At 35.7% G+C, this 21,784-nt stretch overlaps 2 protein-coding genes across 9 annotated transcripts in view; one reads left to right on the top strand and one right to left on the bottom strand.

Annotated features, from left to right (window-relative positions):
• The window catches only part of LOC121370829 (anoctamin-1-like), a 79,608-nt gene extending 68,682 nt beyond the window's left edge, over positions 1–10,926 (top strand). For all 8 annotated transcript variants that reach the window (XM_041496324.1, XM_041496328.1, XM_041496323.1 and 5 more), the window contains one exon: positions 3,902–10,926. In XM_041496324.1, coding sequence (XP_041352258.1) covers positions 3,902–4,186 — 285 coding nt within the window. In that variant the 3' untranslated portion in view covers positions 4,187–10,926. The remainder of the gene's footprint in view (positions 1–3,901) is intronic.
• Positions 10,927–13,556: 2,630 nt separating this feature from the next.
• LOC121372750 lies at positions 13,557–19,064 on the bottom strand. Its single transcript, XM_041499240.1, has 2 exons — positions 18,977–19,064; positions 13,557–14,672 (listed from the first exon to the last, which is right to left on the bottom strand). Exons 1-2 carry the CDS (start codon positions 19,041–19,043, stop codon positions 13,720–13,722), a joined length of 1,020 nt encoding a protein of 339 aa, XP_041355174.1. The 5' UTR covers positions 19,044–19,064; the 3' UTR covers positions 13,557–13,719.
• Between the last annotated feature and the right edge of the window lie 2,720 nt (positions 19,065–21,784).

Below are 21,784 nucleotides of genomic sequence, written 5' to 3' on the forward strand. Positions count from 1 at the left end.
CTTGTTTAATATATTTAATGATGGTTTTTTAAAAACATATTTAATGATGTGTTTTTTAAAAACATATTTAATGTATGTACATGTATTTGTTGTTTTTAATAATAATTGCAATACATTAATTATTTAAATGCTATCCAGTCATCAGTTAATATTAATTAGTATTTTTTCTAAAAAATATTTTTCCTACATTTATTTTTTTAACATATATAAATGCATCGTGTTGAGGTGTATCTGTGTGCCAAATATGAACAATGTACACCTCATCATTAACATTCGGGCTTTGTTTTTGTCTCCGGGCGACGTCCGGGCTCCGGGCTGCAATTAGGCTGACCGCATTTGGCTCGATGGATCATCGTCGGTGTACTACAGTTCAAACTGATAGGGATGTACCCCTAACAGATTTTCTCCTTCTTCCTCACCAATCGAGGTAGCATGAGAATAAATAGACAAATGCGACAAGTCCAAAATGTCCAAACTAACGTCCGATAAGAATGAGCTATTACATGCTGTCGCCAAACTAACCTACTAATGAATGAGTGGAATTCACCTGATGCTACGTCACAGGTCAGATGCAGGTCAGATCAACTGGATCAGTGTTTTTTCCCCGAGCGTTTTACAAAAAGTCGCTTTATTAATAATTGGGGTGGTATTTTTGTTTTTTATGGTTAATAATGTAATCTTTATGTATTTTTTTTATATACTGTGTATTAATAATGTGCCATGATTGTGGACCTTTAAAGCATTATGCAATGTATATATATACTGTAGAACATGAAAGTTTTGCAAACAACAAAGTATTGCGAAAACTGCTAAACAACTAATCATCGCAGTACTTTATACACGCAAAAATATAGTGACTTTACTAACAAATAGAACAACCAAATTTGTTTAACTACATTGATTTATTGCATATCACACTGTCATTCAGTGAACAAAATGAAACAGAAATCATTGTCAATCGCCATGTGTAATTAGCAAACACTAATGTTTATTTTCCGAGTAAAATTCACACCACTGCAAGCAGACCTGATGATCACCAGCCACGCGTAACGGTTTCTTTGTCTTTCGATAACTTGTCAATGCATGCCACAATCCACCGGGTGTGAAACGGTTTGATCAAACCAGTGTTCGAGATTAACGGTATCCCGATATCCCGGGGATACCAGAATTTAATTTTGGATACCAGACTTCAAGAACCCAGTATCCCACTGGGATACCATATAATACTAAATTCTCAGGTGGGATACCAGATTTTGAAATGTTAGTATACAACTGGGATACTGGCCAAAAATTTAATCTCGAACACTGCAAACTGATTCTTAAGTCAACAGGCTTGTTGGTGTTTTCTTTTATGTTCTTGGCCACAATGTCAGCATACCACTCGGTAAATTTTTCCTTGATTGCTAATTTAAACTCTGCATTCACCGATAAATCCATGGGCTTCAGCTCACCGATGCAGCCAGCTGGGACAAATCGCACTTCAAAGGACCATTTTCGTAGCAGGTCTAAAAATGATTGACATCTATGGGCTGCAAATACATCGAAGATTTCCAATGATTTCTGTCTTGCTGGTAGTTGGAGTTCTTTCTTCACCCTTTTGGCATATGGAACCAGCACATTGTCAATGTAGTCCAGCATCGTCTGCTCGTTGCTCCAGTGATTTGCCGAATGTATCACGTGTCAATCGTCGGGGAACTTGTAGATTGGGTGGCATCGGTCGGTTACACCTTTGTATATTATCTGAGGGGGTAACAGGTTGCCACTGGCCGAACTTGCCAGTAACATCATGATCTCGCGCTTGTCATCTATACCTACGACGGCAACTTGTTTCGCTCCCTTTTCTGCCAATGTTTGGGCTACTGTTGGCATATCGCAATACATTAATGGCGCAATACATAATGGATCTACAGTATATATATGTGTGTATGTGTATGTGTATGTGTATGTATGTATATATATATGTGTGTGTGTGTATATATATATATATATATATATATATATATATATATATATATATATATACAGGGGACAATATTTCGAAATCTGAGGTTACCGAAGTCGGTTCACGTGGTTTTTACCTAGGTAACCAATTGTTCGGTTACGTGAATTATATTTGCGTAACCCATGGGTTATCTGACCGGTTACCTCAAAATTATGTTGAAATTATATTTTAAATACATAGTTTTTAGCTGAAACAAAGTTAAAACAAATACAAAAGAAAACATTTAAAAAAAAGAAAAGAAAATGTCTTTAATGCTTGCTAAAGTTAACAATATTATAAAAGAACTTAATATTAGTCCCAGTACTGAAACAAAATACAGGGGTGTAGCCAGAAATTTTCTTAGAATTACGCACGCCAAAGGCGTGCCCGAGCAGGGGGATTTGGGGGGCCTCCCTCTGTGAAAATTTTAAAACTCAGGACACCTGTAGATACATTTTTAAAAATCTTTTTTCGAATCAATATTAAGAGGATATTTTATAGAACAGTTACAGACAGCCTCAACTTATTCCCGGATTTTGTTTTTGCATTACGTACTGTGCGTAATGAGCGCTACGCCTTTGAAATAAATAAATACTCATTTGTAGGGATTCCTTTTTGCGATTTGCGGTAGCTATGCTACTTTCACTTCATCAATGGTACTTATATACTACAGTGACGTTCCAAATGTGGGTTTTTTAAAGCTCATTATGCGATGTTAGTATTGTTCAATTTTTGTGACACTTTTAGATTCCTGTTTACGTTAAAACTGTTTTTAACATATGTAAAATTATAGTCAATCCAATAGTATGTCTACAAGCGGTCCGAGCACATTTCTTTAAAAATGTTTTAAAACTGTAGACTGGTTGCAAGTTACAACTGTTGCAATATAATGTTGTTTACTGGTTTGCTGCGCATCAAGTATCGAAAAATCAGTCTAAAACATTTGTCGGAATACCAGTAGTATGTCTGCATGAATAAACTTCCTGTAATCGTGAAGATTGCAAGTTTTAATTTCTGAACGTTTACAGATCATGACGTAACCGATTTGCGGTTCGCGTAAATTTAATTTTGCGTAACCGACACGCGAACAGAACGGCGGTTCGCGTGAAATATTGTGCCCTGTATATATATATATATATATATATATATATATATATATATATATATATATATATATATATTCACAATGATATTGTTTGATTGGGTGTCAGTATCATAATTAATAAAATATCAGTTTACAATATTAATTGTTTGTATCTTGTTTGACGACTGTTTTGTGTTGTTAATATTAACTGCATGTGACTGCCTTGCTACATTGTGGCTTCTACTTGCATTCAACACCTCAAGTTCAGCCAGAGAACGTTTCGTTAACGTTTGCGAACTATTTGATTGGTTTCCGACGTTGCCATTTGGTTTACATTGAAGCGCATAGCAGACGAATAGCAGACATTTTTCTGCTTGGTCTGGCTGAACTCAGCTCAGTATTGCTAGTTAGTTTTGTTCACGTGTAAAAATGGATGCTCTTGTGTTAGGTACATGTATCAATAAGCATTATTAGTAAGCTCAGAAAAGTCTGAAATCAGCAATATACGAAAACTTTAAATATAAATGAAAAGTTGAAAATTTCAATGCTTTAATGAAAATTATCTAGAGAAAAAGAAATGTGTCCTCTCAAGATTCCCCCCCCCCCACCCCCTTTGATCCATCTTTGTTACATTGCACAAAACTCCCCTACCCCTACTGTTTCCCACCCCCTGATAGTGATTCCCCCTTCCCCCTTTGATCCATCGTTAAAACTCCTACACCTACTGTTTCTGCTTTGAGAATGTGATAGTGGTAATAACCGGTCTGATAGTACGGTTCCCCCTCCCCCCTTTGATCCATCGTTAAAACTCCTACACCTACTGTTTCTGCTTTCAGAATGTGATAGTGGTAATAACCGGTCTGATAGCGTGGTTGATCCCAGACATGCCCCAGGAGGTGCGGGAACAGATCCACCGCGAAATGTATGTCACAAATGAAATCATTCTGGAAACAGAGCTGAAGCGCGCCTACGCCAGCCACGAGGACCTGGCTGATGATGACCGTGACCACCGGGATGATCCAGCATCGCGGTACTCGCCCAAGCTGTCCGATGATGAGATACAGGTCGAGCTGACGCATAGGAAGCCGGACAGTAACAGTGAACCACGGACTTACGTCTAGAAATAATAATTCAGAGTAGAACAAAACAACTAAAAGATCTAACTTTTCAGATATGAGCTTAGTCTAGTCTTAGATTTTAGTATGAGCAGCTATTTTGGGATTGTTCAAAAAATGTCATGGGAAGTGGCAGAGTCTGATGTTGACTGTAAACTACAGACCTTCATCTAGAAACAATCGGAGGAAATGGAGGTTTTAAATACAAATGGTTTATTTTTAGTGTGAACAGTTAGTTTGGGATTGACTGATGACATAATATAGACCGATATGACACACAGGAACTCTTGACAGCAATAGTGAACAACAAACCTATATCTAGCTTTGAGCAACACTAGCATTCACACATGATTTTATCTGTGTTTGATGTGGTTATTCAGTTTCATGTGAAGTGCCAGTTTCCTGCTCTATTGGCTGAATTTGACCCAAGAAACCACTTAAGGAGAAAAACTGTCTCTTCAGCTCTTCTCTGCACTTATTCAAGTCTTAGATTACATGCAAATGTTTTCATTGTAAATGACTAGTTTTAGATTATCCAGAGATAACATATAGTGAACCACAAATCTGCTTCTAGAAACTATTAGAGAGGGAAAGAAATCTCAGATGTCCCTGATGTTTGTCTATAGGGCCATAACTAGATTACAGTAATTTGCGGGTAGTAGCAAAAAAGAATCAAGGTACAGCAATATAGTCTTTTTTCCGGTCAGACAAAAAGGATCGTTTTGAACAAAAAAAATACTTTTCTTTTTATTGTTCTGCCTTTGACATCCCACCCCCAATGCCCACAAGCACACATATAATAGGTATATGAATGATTTAGCATTACATGACCATACCAATTTTATAAGTGTGAACAATTAGTTTAAGATTGTCTGAAGGTAACACACCGACTCACAGCAAACCACAAACCTTACATCTAAAAACCATTAATGATAAATGGAGCTTTTTTTGTTAAATCTCTTAGCATTAACATTGTCTTGAATGACAATATAAAATGTTTCTAATATGAACTACTAGATTGGGATGTTGTTGCTTGAAATTTTATTATTATGTGTGGGTTTTTTTAAGAAGAGACTTTTATTCACATTTACAGATAGATCTTAGATTTATTAACACCTTAAATTGCTTTGTTTTAATGATCAAATTACTTCCGGTAGATACATGTACAAAACAAGTAATTTGTAAGGGAATACTTGTTTTATTGTGTTATTTTGCCATGACAAGGGATAACTGAGAGCATTTGGTGTAATCAGTATTTGGTCTGTTATGGGCTCTATTCAGTAGCTTGTGATAATGTAAATACATATTTTACATTATGATGGGTCCTGATATTTTGTGTCTGACCTTTGACATATTATTACCATATCTTCGAGCTAACACATGTATGTACATCCTTTTATTGCTTGTTCAAAGAAAAATATACTTTTTATTGTCATTTGTTTTTTCTTTTGCAAAACAATTACCTTTTTATGTTCTATTTATATATTTTTCAAAATATAGGATAAATATTAAATCTTTTTATCTATTTTATAACTTATTTTATATACAACTGATTACTTATAGTCTGTCCTACAGTGATCACATTTTTTCATATTATATAATTTACTACAAGTTATTTATTTCCGAGCTGATTGATTTGTAAATTGAACAAACAAATTGTATTTCTTTGTTATTTCCAAAACACTTTTTACTTTTCTTCTTACATCAAACCAAACTGAAATTATTTACAAAAAACATTTTAATAGAATGATGGGACAGACTATAATTCACTATTAGGAAATTCATTAAATATACAGCAACCACTGGTGTTGTTTTTGTTATTGAAAAAATCCTGTCTGTTTACTTACATTTTTAAAAATAAAAGGTAACAATATATTTATTTTGCAAAACAAAATGTGCTGAAATTAATATTTTTTTCACGTCCTGTGTCTTAATATGTGTCTTTCAAAATGTGATTTAGAACTGGTTAGATTTGAAAATAAAGATTGTTATCAGTGACAAAAACTGCGAAAGAGAGAACTTACTTTGATAATGTGCATAATAGTTATGTGACCCAAAAATCTCAATATAACATACTCATTGGTGTTACATGCATATTACTCATAGTTGAATACTCAATATATATATAAATGTATCGAAATATTTACTAAGTATTTTATATTACAAACATATACACATTTATTTTGTCGGTACATGTATGTGCTTCATGTTTATATAATTATATTTAATTTTATTAAAGTTTCTGATCATAAAGGTAAAGTTCGATGCAATTAAAATAATATTCCCATTAGAGTGGCAGTTTATAGATTTAATTAAATGTTTTGAAAATATTGCAAACATTATTTTAATAAACACTGTCAAAAAACGTACAATTGTAATGCAAGCTGTTATTAAAATCTACTGCATGCTAGTAATTACAGGTAATTTTGAAGGTTTTATAATGGTATTTTTTAAACCGTAAATTTGTTTTTATATTACTTTGCATATTTTATACTTTTTTTGAAGTATCAAGTACTGTATATCTGTACTGTAGTTTTGCTGTAACTTGTTTGAACTGTAATTTTGTGTGTATTATTGGAATGTTTAAGGTTTGTTGTTTAAAGTTTGTGTAAGAGTAAGTTCGCATGATTTTTGCCTAGTTAAGTGAACCACTTAGTACAGATTAGATTAATTACCATAGTATATATACTCACAGCCAAAAGAAACTTTACAAGTGTTATATTTGAATCTGGTTGGAAATGGCAAATAATAAGAATAATATTGTTTGTGATATATATAGTTTAATGGTTCAATAGCAAATGTAAATAAGGAACAAAAACAACGTGACTGCATGTAACAATGGCGTAATAATGTGAAAGTCACATATGGGGTCAAAAACCACTTTTACATTGAAATGTCACACAACGAAGTCTAGCAAAATTTGGTATTTCAGACTCCATACTGACTCTAATAACGTGTGTGACCACTGTGAGCTTGGATACATGCATGCACACGTCTTTGCATAGACGTCGTCAACCTTCTGATTACGTCAATCGGGATGCGTCGCCATTCCTCAACCAGGAATTGTTGCAGTTGTTGTCTGTTGAGCGGGGGCTGTTGTCTCCGTCGAATCTGGCAATCAAGGTAGTCCCAAAGATGTTCGATAGGTGACATGTCAGGAGAGCGTGCAGGCCATGGCAAAACGTTAACATTGTTCTGATGGAGGAAGTCCTTGACAATGCGAGCAACGTGGGGTCTGGCATTATCATGCTGGAATGTGATACCTTGGGGCTGCTGCTGTAGGAATGGCACCACAACTGGTCTTAGCACTTCATCCCTGTAACGTTGAGCATTCAGATTGCCATCAATGATGACAAGTTCGGTGGTCTGATTGCCACAGATGCCTCCCTACACCATTACACTACCACCTCCGAAAGGTTCGACTTCAATAATGCAACAATGGGCTGTACGTTCTCCTCTGCGTCGATACACTCTCACTCTCCCATCCCCCCGGAAAAGGCAGAACCTACTCTCATCGGTAAAGAGAACCCTTCGCCAATCACGGATCTGCCAACGCCTCAACTGCCTGGCCCATTGTAGTCGCAGCTGGCGGTGTTGATCTGTTAATGTGGTCCCGCGGTACGGTCTGTAGGCTCTGATACCAGCAGCACGCAATCTTCTTGTCACGGTCTGTCTGCTCACATGGTAGCCGAATGCCGTTGCCACTGATGACGTCACCGTCAAAAACCGATTACATAGGTGTAATGTTTGTAGGTATCAGTCATCCTGCAAAATTATGACTCGTGGTCTACCCGTTCTTGGCCTGTCCGAGGTCCGACCTGTCTGTTGGTATCGATTTCTCAGGTTACCAACAGCAACTCTGGAACATCCAAACGTCCTTGCGACATGAGCGTTAGATGCCCCCATTTGTATCATGCCAATGGCATGCTCGCGTTGTTCTGCAGTAAGTCGTGGCATTCTTTTGGTGGTTTTCTATCAAATGCATACCCTACTTGAATGTTGGCTCATTTTAATACCTTCATTGCACGTGTTAATTTTGTAGGTGGTGAAAAACGTGATTTCTGATTTTTTTTTCACGACCTGAAAAGCATGCAACGTTCTCTTTCAAATATACTGTAAAAAGTAGGTTACGATTATAGGATTGTTTGTGCAATTGATTACGTTCAGATATATGAATGATTTCACATTCAAAAAATTATTTTCGTTTGTAAAGTTTCTTTTGGCCGTGAGTATATATTACGATCCATCATCAAATCGTGACTCTATGAAAATTAGTGAAAAATGTTAATCATTTTATATTGGTGAGATTTTACTTGGGAAGTTGGAAACAATTGTATTGAAATTATAGTAGCTAGCTGATTACATTGTATACTATACATGCATTTGTAATGTGCCTGTGTTAGTCTCGTCATATATTCATGCTACAAATACATGTAGGTAATTGATTTAAGCTGGAAGTAGATGCTGCCTTGTGTGAAAAAAACTGTATTATGGTGCTTATTAACGGGTAGATGTTACATATTTTAGGCATAGTTTTCAATCATTTGTTTACTTATATTTATGAGTTATTGCTAGATTAGTGTAGTGGGACATTCACAATGCAGTAAGGCCATGTATGCATTTAGTATAAGCTTCATTATTTATGTAGTTATTCAATGCAGTAAGGCCATGTATGCATTTAGTATAAGCTTCATTATTTATGTAATTATTCAATGCAGTTTTATTGAAATCATGTTACATTAACAAAGAAATCTCAAAGTAGGTCACTATGACACAGTTTGATGACTTTTTAATTTTTTAATTCTTTTTTTTTAGATAATACTATATACATGTATGTGTACAATTATATTATACAATACCTAATAAGGGAACACAGGCAGGCAAACAAACATACATGTACTACTATATTGTATGATTATTAATTTTATATATACTATATATCTAGGCCATACCGACTACAGTAACTATAACCACATATTACCAAGCAAGTTGTGTATATTATTGGGTTATTATATAGTGTGTGCACATTTGTGTTTTGGTAACTGCTTGCAGTCCAGTAATCACACTGATGATCAGTAGAAAGTATATCAATCATTTTTTTTCGAAATGGTAAAAACGACATAAAAACAAGTTGATGCAAGTCTTGTATTTTGAAAATATAATCATTTGGCGAGATATGAACACTGATATACACAATAATTAACATCATATGTGAACACCATAGTTCAAAAAAAGCACTACGGGTAAAATGTTTTTCACATAAAAATGTTCTGGTATACTTTCTTTGATTGTCAGTACCAATATATATATATATATATATATATATATATATATATATATACACACACACACACACACACACACACACACACACACATAAAGAGTTGAATCCTGTTGGCTCGAACCCTGTCGGTGCTTGAGAAAGTGTTCGACCCGTTGGGTAGTTCGATCTAACCAGTTGGTCAACAACATGTAAGTGCAACTCAGGACTTCATTTTTGTTTCGATCATTGTGGTGTATTTGACCCTTCCTAGTTCGACCCAACGAGATTCTACTGTGTGTGTGTGTATAGATATATACATATATTGTGCTCATCACTGAAAACATATTATCAGTATCCCCGTCCTAATTTCAATGACAATTACTGGTCATTTTTCAGTCAGCGGTTTTGTCATGGTTTTTATTAAATCTACTTGGACTGTATTTGTGCAGATACCAATATTTTTTTTTCTAACTAAGAATAAATAATGGTGCAATAGGATTTTTTTTATACTGTGTATTTACTAACAGTAGTTTTGCGAGATTAATTTTATTTATTATGGATATATGATTTGTGTGGGTTTTTTGTGATGTATCTGTGCTATGCGTTCAGTTGTTAGTGAGGACTGCTTATGTTTTTGTTTTGTTTTTTTATTACACATGTATATGTGTATATTTTTAGAAAACTGTATTGAAACTGTAAGTGACCAAAAGGCAGAAAATAGTAGTTTTGTATATTGAATAAATATATGGTAGAGAGCGCTGCCTGAAATGCTATTTTTGTTTCAGACCATTTAAAATTGAAAGTGGCTCCTCTGGTCTAAGACTCCAGTGTATAACCTCTGGTAGTTACAGACCATTTCAGCTGAATTTAATCAGATTGTGTGTGCACACAGGTACAACAGTTTAATTTTCTTCGTTTTGGTTTTACATTATTGAAACCAAAACTAGGTCTGTTTCGCCATTTTCATAATCCATTAGGATCATTATTGAGGTAGAAAGTGCTCACATTTTAAAATACCCGGTGTTATCATTATATACACTGTTCTGAGTTTGCTGCCATTGTAAGATGGGGTTTATTTTACTAATGGATCCTTTTTAATAACTAAAATTAAACCTTTTTAAATACATCTTTAGAACGTCAGTGTCTGTATATTGTAATAGCTCAAACTTTGGGTTTTTCTATGAGGAGGGATCTAGCTCAGTTGGTAGAGAGCACTTACCTGAGGCGCTTTGATCATAGAATCTAACTTCTGCAGACCAAATCTCAATGGTATGCACTGTCCTGTTTGTGGGAAAACTGCATATAAAAGATCCCCATGCTGCTAATGGAAAACTATCTTGTTTTCACAAAGACTATGTCGGAATTATCAAATGTTTGACATCCACTAGCCGATGATTAATTAATCAATGTGCTCTAGTGGTGTCATTAAACAAAACAATTGACATCCTACAGCCAATGATTAATTAGCCAATGTGCTCTAGTGATGTTGTTAAACAAAACAATTTTGGTTTTAAATTTTGATCATGTTGCTGCCTAATAAATATATTTTCATGTATATGGAATTATTGGAATGTAAAAAAAAACCCAAGTTTAACCTATGTATACAGACACTGATATTTTAAATCGGATAATGAATTTAATATGTAATTTTAATTGTTAAAAAGGCTTTATATTGGATGGAAACAATCTTAACAATGGTAGCAAATTCAGAACAGTCTCTTTAAAACAAATTATAACCAATAAAGTGCATGATAACTCTATTTCTGCACAATAACATATCTACTAGATGCATGACCTTTATATTTAATCAGCGCTAGTCTTGCCTTACTGATGCCATATGCCCGCATATGACTAGGTGTGATTCAGGTATAGTAATTCTCACTGTGTTGTCAAACATTATTTAATAAAGTTGTCACAGGTTTTAACACAGTGTTTGTACAAGGGCAGAATGAATTATTAACCAGTTGGTTTTGAAAAATCTCGAGAAGACATTTTTATCTTTTACAGAGAGATGTAGAAAGCATTTTCATCAGTCCATGTGTCCATTAAAAAACCCTCAGGTGTTTGTTTTATAGTACATTACTGTCTTTTCAAATTTACTATGATGTTTTGTCATGATGTGGAGGTTATTATAATAATAAATAATTTAGCATCAATCGTATCAGTGACAATAAAAGCCTTCTAACGGGATGATAGTTATGCATGTCTTTTGTTATCAAATAAAAAAAACACTATGGACTTAATGATGATCTTTCAAAATGGTCTCAGTTTTACTTGAGGGTTGGTTGGGCTTTGTTTTGTCTGTTTGCAGTGGTGGATAATTTTCCTTGATTTTTCAAAATAAAGTTATAGTATAGATACCTGTTATTTTAGTAGTTACATCAGCCTATTTCTTTGTTTAATATTTAGCCTATTAGTGCATGACTTAGTACCTTTTTCACTGCTATTATCACTGGAATTTTTTATTTACCTTTTATTGTTTACAGATAATTTTCTGTGTGCCATGTATCATCTTATTTCACTGTCAGTTGCACTATCTGTTTGTTTTAAAATAACGTTTTATTGGTCTACATTTTTGTGAATACATATACATATACATGTATTACTTATCTACAAATATCACTATTTCCTGTTTGTTCCGATTATCCTACACTATTTCCTGTTTGTTGTAAAACCACATTTTATTATCCTACATTTATGTTAATATTCCTTTTATATCTTTTAACTGTCAGTGATTGTAGTAATAAAAGAGTATTATTCTTGACTTGGTAACATCTTTCACTATACCGCTATTTATGTAATACATTATACTATATGTTAAACTGTAAACCCCAGGATTGGATACAGATAGAATACTAAATGTAAGTTAGTTTTTATATTACGAATATATTTTCAGTCATACATTACATAATAAGTGATTGATCTATAATTAAAAACACGAAAATATAATATAAACAGTTCTGAAGGGAACACGTTTAGAGACTTATAGTATCATATACTGATGGGGGGGGGGGGGAATATAGGGTCCTTGGTATTATGCCTGTATAAAGTACCTGTAGAGATATAATGTGGGACTGAATATCAGGACTCTGGGATTGACTGCCGGGATCAGTTAACTTCCTGATGTTGTAGACTGGGACATACGCATACAAGATGGGGTGGGGGGACTGCCCCCCCCCCCCCCCCCCCCCCCCCCCCCCCCCCCCCCCCCCCCCCCCCCCCCCCCCCCCCTAGTGCTGGAGTAAAACCTCAAATTCGGGCAAAAAATGATAGATATTAGGGCAAATTGTGCCAACGAGACCTTTTTACCATCTATTTCCATCATTATACCCTCAAAATTAGTTGTAATCCATGTAAAAATGCGTAGTGATTCGTTTGCAACCTTATATAGCTGTTTGGTAGTAATGTTGATATAAATAAATGTTATCCAGATCGGGCATTGTCGTTTAATTTAAAAGCCCCCCCCCCCCCCCCCCCCATAAAAATGGGATACTATACGCCAGTGGACGGGGGTTTCGGCTGCAGTCAATATTTACTGTTACTCTTTGTGTTCCCTTATTTCTTTCACTCAGTATATTTATTACAAGACGTTTCATTATTTTTGTGCAAGATATTGAAGTTTATTTTACAAGACACTGCTTCAAAAAAAGAAAGAAATAAACACTACCCATGCACAGTCTTATCAGATGATCGAAAATTATGAACTCAAAACGAACATGTATATCAACATTGTGAAAGAGAATTTTCTAATGAACATCTCCCCCACAGCGGTATAATAACAGTAAATGTTGTTCAGAGTCTGGTTGAAACCAGATCTTACTGCATTTCAACCGTGTCTGTGTTGGTTAATAAATCTGATACGAACCAGTGACAGTTGACCTTTCAGACGAGGTTGTTGCCGCCAGTCGAGTGTTAGCTTAAATTGGCACAGAAGATGTATGATAATTTTCTGGACTTTTAATTTCATTTAAACAATTACTTACATCAAAAACTAATACTTTTTTTTTATATACAGGTAATATCTGTACATTAACATACACAATATACATACATAAAAAGAACTATATAGTCCGTCCCATCCTTCTACACATTTTTTTTTTATTTTATAAATTCAGGTTGGTTTTACGTAAGAAAAAAAGTAAGTGTTTTAGAAACAACAAAAACAAATACTATTTTTTGTGTGCAATTTAGAAATATATCTGCTCAGAAATAAATAAGTTGTAGTAAAGTCTATAGTATGGAAAAAGTCGTTATGTGGGAAGGACTATAAGTTACATTAATTATTTCGTTTTCTCTTCTGAAAGGAGTAAAACTGAATCTCGCCGTATTCGTTGGCTATAACAAGTTTCTCGCTGGTAAGGGGAGCTAAGCTACGCGACCCTTGAATGTTTGTAATTTGACCTTGAAAGGTGCCGTCAACGGAAAATTTGGCAACGGGAGTGTCGACGTATTTCCTGTAGTTCGGTACACCGAGCGTTCTATCGGCGGGGAACCAGCCTCCAATGTTTTCTATGAAATACCCCATCTGTCTTGACGATGAGAAATAATACGTCAAAATTTTGTTTGAGAGGCCAGCCGTGTACCAGTTCCCTTCAGAATCAACGGCCACGCCCAGTGGACGATCCAGTGGCAACCAGTAACCACCTTTAGTAAAAACCGTATCTTTTTGTAGATTTATCACCAGCATGTGCCCGTCAGAAACGTGCAACAAACGCGATACCCGATTGTACGCGATCCAATGGAACTTGTCGTATCGACTGCGATTCCCTCTGTCGGTGGACGCGTCCGTCAGGAAATTCCAGTCAGAATCGTAAAATTTCAGATTCGGCGAACCTTCACAACCCACGACGTAGAAGTCCTCCACTTTTACGATATCCACACCACAGCCCTTTTCGAAGTAGATGTCGGATACAATCCGCATAGGGTAGCGCAGATCAAGAACTATAGCTTTGCTTTCTGTGGGTAGTCCAACGATGACGTGTGTTTCGTTGATGGTCGTGACGCCGCGAGCGATCCACGGGATCGACAGCTGACCAAGTACAGTTCCACTCGGCTTGAAGTGTTTCACGGTGTTTCTGAAATAGAAGGTGCCGAAAAGCGTTTTGTTTCCGACAGCCGCTATGTCGTGTATGGCACATAAGGTACTCTCTTTGCAGACTTTGCTCCGGTTTCGTTCCTTTGCTAGATTTCTCCAAGACTTGACTGACTGTTTCTTTAATTCTTCTTGTTCTAAATCAAAGAAAAAAAGAAACCCATTTAATCCATGTACTAATAATCATAATTATTTGCCCAATACTGTGACAAAGGTTATTGTAAAAATAAAGATTGTAGCTGAAATGCCTATGACACAGGAGCGGAGTCGTAGGTAAACATTTTGTACGAGACGAGATGACTACAGGACGACAAGGAATACTTCAGTGGCAAGAAATACACAGAACGATTTTTTAATTTCATAACGAGTTACTCTTATGTAACTGAGACAATCCCTGGAAAGCAGTGCTTCTCAACACCAGCTGATACAGAGTTAACTGTGGAACTAATGGAATTTAATTGAAACAATCTGAATCTGATCGACAAAACCGTAACACATGATCAGGGCCGTACCTTCGCACAAAGCAGAGTCGAATGGATGGATATATATATATATATATATATATCTTTTACTTGAGATTTCACCCCTGCATCACCAGAGGACTGCCACTCCCAGACTAGTTTACTAAATCAAAATTAGCACCGGGTAGAGCTCATTCAACCGTGATAACATGCACTCACGTGATGTGGTGGTATGATAACCACAGGCCTGTTTGATGTGTCTAGTGCTATAGTGAAGTATTGTCTTGACCTTCTCGCTTTCAGCACTCCAACCCGGGGATCAACGGCGGGATGGTAGCGAATGATTTAATAACCGCTAGATATGACAATGCTTGAATCGTGACATCTGCATGTGACCCCCTTGGTGGAACATCCACCCTACGTACTCGAACAGACCACGTATTCCAACCCGGGGGGAGAACGGTGAAACGACGAAAGTAAAAGCATATACTCAACCAAATTAGCTGGCATAAATTTAGCAATATAAATTAACAATTACTCAAAACTACCCGCCTGTACATCCCTTGGATGGAAGAGCGACCTGAAGCACTCGACCAGGCACTCCAACCTGGGGATTAACGGCGGGACGGTAGCGAGTGATTAATAACCACTAGATATGCCAATGCCATCCAGACCTAACCACGATAACCATATTATTCTACTGTAAATATGTTCATGTTCTGAAGCTCGTGATTGACAACTGGCATACACCACCCGCTAACGACACATTAGTTTTTTTTTTTTTTTTTTTGATGTTGTTTTGGGGTTTTTTTTTTAAAAAAAAAAAAAAAAAAAAAAAAAAAAGTTTTTTTATTATTATTATTATTTTGTTTTTCTTTCGTTTTTTTAAAATTATTATTATTATTATTATTATTATTTTTTCTTTTTCTTTCTTTCTCACTAAGACAGGATCGAAGTCGCAGTAACCCAATTGGATAATTAACCAGCCAATCAACATCGTTAGATAATCAACCAAGATAGGACACCACTAATTATCGCCTATTTTTTGCAGCACTCTCATTGGTCCAATCCAGCCAATCACGGATCAAGAACCCCACTACACCTAACTGTAAATAAACTGCACGAATTTGTCTTTGCACCCGCACCATGTTTTTTTTAATTTTTATTACTAATGCATTCCATCCTAGCTAACTAAGGTAAGTCAACTAGGGTTCCAGATGCAAAGACATGCAGGAAAACCGATACCCAACTATCCAGATAGCCTGAAGACAAACCAAGTAAGCCTACTAAAATCCTATATTTAGGGGGCGAGAATCAAAATTCTTCAAACTAAGTACCTAGATCGGTGCATATATGTATACAATTGCTACTTGCCACCGATAGTTTCGTTTTATTGCATTGGTAATAAAGTTAAGTATGCCAAGCACTAGGCTTTTAAACCAATACCTACACTATAAGGGTTTAACCCGTCAAATTGGATAGCTAAGCATGGGCGGATCCAAGGGGGGGGGGGACCAGGGGGACGCGTCCCCCCAAAAAATTGTTCAAGTGCCCTCAAAATGTCCAAGTGCCCTTTTTGTTTGTAGAATTTTTTTTTTTTTAAGTAAACAATAATTATATTGTAGATAAATGAAATCAAGATTTTCGTGTACATGCGCAAGCTTGCAGATATGTGTCTGTGTTATTGAGTCTCAATGGGGCCTCATTGAGGTTCTAACGCGAGTGACGCCAATTTACTTTATTATTGCTAGTATATTATGACGTAGAACTGTAGGAATTCATATTAATTGTAAATATCAAAACTTGTAGTAAGGTGCCCTTTTGACGAGTCAATGTGCCCTTCTTTTTTGGTCCCCCCCCTAAAAATATTTCCTGGATCCGCCCATGCAGATGCATTTACACTCGCTGGTTATGTTACCCTTGCTAATTTCACAGCGTAACATCACAGTGAATTTAAATTCAGGATGACGTTGCTTGGTTTTTATAATGTCGACAACGATCCAGCATGCCAAAAAGAAATATGTTTCTTTTATTTATTTATTTGTGTCTGTGTGCATATGTACATATGTCTTTTAGTATGTGTTTTTGAATACAGCGGAAAATCCCAATCTGATTAAAATTATCTCCAAGATCAAGTGTTGCCTTACTTACCTTATATTAAACAACGGATAATGGATCAATACTTACAAGAATGGAACGATCAACGTCATTTTATTTCTAAATTAAAACATTATAATAAGTTCAACCAAAGTTTTGAGTGTGAAAAATATTTATCTTCTATTTCATTACCACACTTAAAACGCTCACTAACCAGACTACGATTATCCTCTTATAGTCTATTATGCGAAACGGGTCGATATCATAATATACTTTATGATCAGAGATTTTGTACATTATGTAATATGACAGATATAGAAGATGAATATCACTTTGTGTTAGTTTTCCCAATGTATAGGGATTTAAGACAACAGTATTTAAATAAGATTTACAATAGATGGCCAACTATCCAAAAGTTTTATAGGCTAATGTCTTGTGATACCCCTAAAATGGTTATTAATTTAGCAAAATATGTAAACTTGCTATGCAGAGACGCCAGTTATTGTTATAATTGGTTTCTTATCTGTTCCTCACAGCTTTATACTTTAATGTATTTTCTTCAACTAGCCTTCTTACTTGCTGAGTCACTGACTCTACATTTAATTTGTATTTTTCATTGTGTGTTTGCTACAAGTGTTATGTAATACTTTATGCAATAAACATGTTCACTGGTTATAACTGGTAGACTAGCTGATTCACCTCCAGCCCTACCCTATGTTACGCAACAAGAGTATGACAAAGATTTCGTAAAAAAAAACTCCACCCATCCCAATCCAACCCCTTTCCTTTCCGTATTTGATTTACATATTACAAAACATTTACTGCGATAACTACACGTCTGAATTGGGTAGGAGTTGTGATGAGTGAGGCATCAGTGTTTGAGTAACCTTTCAGAAACATGTATTTACACTAGTTCAGTAGTTGGTTATGTTCACCTTCAAATTTCACAGTGTTATATTACAATGAAATTACGTCACGATGAAGTTGTTTGGTTTCCACAGTGACAACAACGATCCAACACGTCAAAGATTTAAGACAAAAATTGTTGGGGGGGGGGGGGGGGGGGGGGGTTCTGCGTGCAAATGTCCGTGTGTCATTTAGTGTATGTGTAACAAAACATTTAATGCAGCTTGGAGATAAAAATACCTTCTGCTAATCGAATCATTATTTTGACTTTTGATAATGACTTTACGTCCCGAACATCAAAAACGGTATAAGAAGACAAAATATCTGTGTGTGCGTGTGCGTGTGTGTGTTGTTTAAAATTTGCTAAGATGTTAAATAATCATTCCTTTCCTTTTTATATTTCAAGTACACAATATAAACATTTTCCACGATAAGGTCAGTATTTTTTTATTATTCGGTTTACGAACCCGCCGACGTAAATTTTTCGTATTTTTCACTTTTATTTTTTATTTTTTTGCCGCCGACTTCCACAAATAGCTCTAAAGAAAAAAAAGTTACCATTCTAGTCTATTGTGGCGCATTTCGTAAGGTAACAGTGAGAAATAACACTTATTTCGTCAATAAATGTACAGTTGTAGATACGAATTGTTAATTGTCTTCGGTCGCTCTCTTTCGGTCCGATTCGCTATTTCGCTTACCCCTACTGATACACCCAAAACAGGTTGTTGTTTTTGTGTGTGTGTTTTTTTTGTTTTTTTTGTTTGTTTTTTTTTTTTGGGGGGGGGGGGGGTCCTTCCTCCTACCTTTGTGCACAAAAGTTCTTGTTCGTAAACTTAAAAAAAAAAAAAATAATACTGGCCTAACTAAACGTCTGAATTGGGCAGGGGTTGTGATGAGTGAAGGATATCTGTGCCAAAGAGACACATATTTTTGTTTTGTTTGTTTGCCATAATGTGTGTGTCTGCATACGTACGCACTTGGTCCTTTTGACGTACGTATATGTTTTTGAAGACTGTGGAAAATGCTTCCTGCTAATGAAATCATTGTTTTTACTTTTTATAATGACTTTACGTCACGCTTTTGTTTGTCCCATGGAAACGAAGTTTGCCTTTCCGAAAATCAAAAAAGGTATAAGAAAAACATGCGCATGTATGTGTGTGCGTGAGTGCGTGCGTGTATGTTTGTGTGTATGTATGTGTGTCTGTCTGTGTGTGTGTGTCTGTGTGTGTGTCTCTATATGTGTGTGTGTGTGTGTCTCTCTCTCTCTCTCTCTCTCTCTCTCTCTCTCTCTCTCTCTCTCTCTCTCTCTCTCTCTTCTCTCTCTGGGTGTGTCTGTCTGTCCGTGAGTGTGTGTGTGTGTGTGTGTTTTGTGTGAGTGTGTGTTGTTTAAAATTTGCTAAGATGTCATTAAATAATCATTCCTTTCCTTTTCCACGATAACTAAACGTCCCATTCTTGAAATATGCATTTACACTAGGTGGTTCGCCTTGCTAATACCACGGCGTTACATCAAAGATCCCTTGCTGCATTAGGAAATATGCAGCGGGTATGCTTTGATGACTACGTGTCAGAATTACTAAATGTTTGACATCCCAGAGTCGATTATTAATTAATTAATGTGTTCTTGTGGTGTCGTTAAACAAAATAAACTTTTTACATCACAATGAATTTACGAATTTGCGTATGTACGTGTGTGTGCCTATTTGTGTACGTATGTGCTTTTGAAAACAGTAGAAAATGCTAATGAAATCATTGTGTTTACTTTGTATAATGACTTTACGTCACGCCTTTGTTTGTCGCTTGAAAATAAAGTCTGCCTTCCCGAACATCAAAAACGGTATAATAATAAGAAAAAAAAAACGTGTTTATGAACATGCGCACGCGTGTGTGTGTGTGTGTTGTTGTTGTTGTTTAAAATTTAAAATTTACTAAGAAGTTATATAAATTATCATTATTGTCCTTCCTACATTTCATGTACACGATACAAACATTACCCACGATAACTAAAGATCTGAATTGATTAGAGGTTGTGATGAGTGAAGAATGTGTCTAGGTGGGTGGGTCCCTTTCTATGCTAAAAACATGCATATATACTAACTGGATACTCTAATATGTTCACCTTGCTACCGTAAATGTATAGCGCTACATCATAATGAAATTACGTCATCATCACGTCGCTTTGCTTTCACAATGTCAACAACGATCTAACAGGCCAAAGAAATATTTTTCCTCTTTTTGTTTTGGTATGAATCTTTTAAGATATTATTTTGTTTCTTTATTGTTGTTGTTGTTGATTGTTTTGTTGTTGTTGGGTTTTTGGGTGGGTATTTTTGTGATTATGTTTTTTGTTTTTGTTTCATTGTTGTTGAATAAATTGACCAATGCTTTTTGTTAAATCAAATCATTGTTTGAATTATTGTATAATGACTTTATTGTCACGCCATTATTTATTGCTTGGAAACGAAGTTTTTCTTCCAGAACATCAACAATGTTATAACAACAACAAACAATTGCCAAGATTACACATTTGAAAACATACACCATAATAACTACACGACTGAATTGGGTCGGAGTTGCGGTGTGTGAAGGATGTGTGTGGGTGGATGGGTCCCATTTTATAAACGTGCATGTAGGCTAGCTGGGTATGTTCTCCCACCTAATTCCACAGCATTATATCACAATGAAATTTCGTCATGATGATGTCGGTTGGTTTCCACAATGTCGACAACGAGCCAACACGTCAAAGAGAAACACAAATTTCTATCTTGTTTTGTCTGGATGTGTCATTTAGTGTATAACAATGATTTAACGTCGCTTGGTTTTCATAATGTCAACAACGATCCAACAGGCCAAAGTGAAATATATGTTTTATTTATTTATTTGTGTCTGCAGGCGTATATGCATGTGTCTTTACTTTTAGTGTTTGTATGTGTTTTTGAATGCAACGGAAACTCCTTTCTGCTAATCAAATAATTGGTTTAATTTTTATAATGAATTTACGTCACGGAATTATTTGTCGCTTGGAAACGAAGTTTACCTTACAGAACACCTCTTTGAGTGTGTGCGCACACGTTTGTGTATGCGTTGTTTAAAATTTGTTAAAAAAAAAAAATCTTCCCTATCCAACTCCTTTCCTTTTCGTATTTGATTTATACATTACAAAACATTTACTGCGATAATTACACGTCCTAATTGGGTAGGAGTTGTGATGAGTGAGGCATCTGTGTCTGGTCACTTTTTGGAAAAAAACATGTGTTTACACTAATTGTTATGTTCACATGGCAACTTTCACAGATTTATGTCACAATGAAATTACGTCACGATGAAGTTATTTGGTTTTCACAGTGACAACGATGATCCAACACGTCAAAAAAAAAAAAAGGTTGTTTTTGTCTGCATGCAAATGTCCGTGTGTCGTTCATTTTGCTAAGATGTGAAATAATCATTCCTTTCCTTTCCATATTTCAAGTACACAATACAAACATTTTCCACAATAACTAAACGTCTGAACTGGTAGAGGTTGTGATGAGTGAAGGATATCTGTGCGTGGATGGTCGCTTTTTTAGAAAAATACTTTTACTCTAGCTGGTTTTGTTCACAGCTGCTAATTCCACAGCGTTAGATCACAATGAATTACGTCACGATGAGGTCGCTAGGCTTCCACTTGTTGACAATGATTCAAAACGCCAAAGAGAAAAGATATTTTTGTTTTTGTTTGTTTACCATGTATGTGTTTGCATGCGTATGTGCGTGTGCCTTTTATGTACGTATGTGTTTTTGAAAAC

The sequence above is a fragment of the Gigantopelta aegis genome, chromosome 4 (assembly GCF_016097555.1).
Source record: "Gigantopelta aegis isolate Gae_Host chromosome 4, Gae_host_genome, whole genome shotgun sequence".
Taxonomy (NCBI): Eukaryota; Metazoa; Mollusca; class Gastropoda; order Neomphalida; family Peltospiridae; genus Gigantopelta; species Gigantopelta aegis.

Excerpts from the sequence above, each read along its gene's own strand:
- LOC121372750 (XM_041499240.1), bottom strand. The coding sequence starts at position 19,043 with ATGATTTCATTAGCAGGAAGCATTTTCCACAGTCTTCAAAAACATATA. Across the intron at positions 14,673-18,976 it reads ACGTACGTCAAAAGGACCAA|AACAAGAAGAATTAAAGAAA; the intron begins GTGCGTACGTAT and ends TCTTTGATTTAG.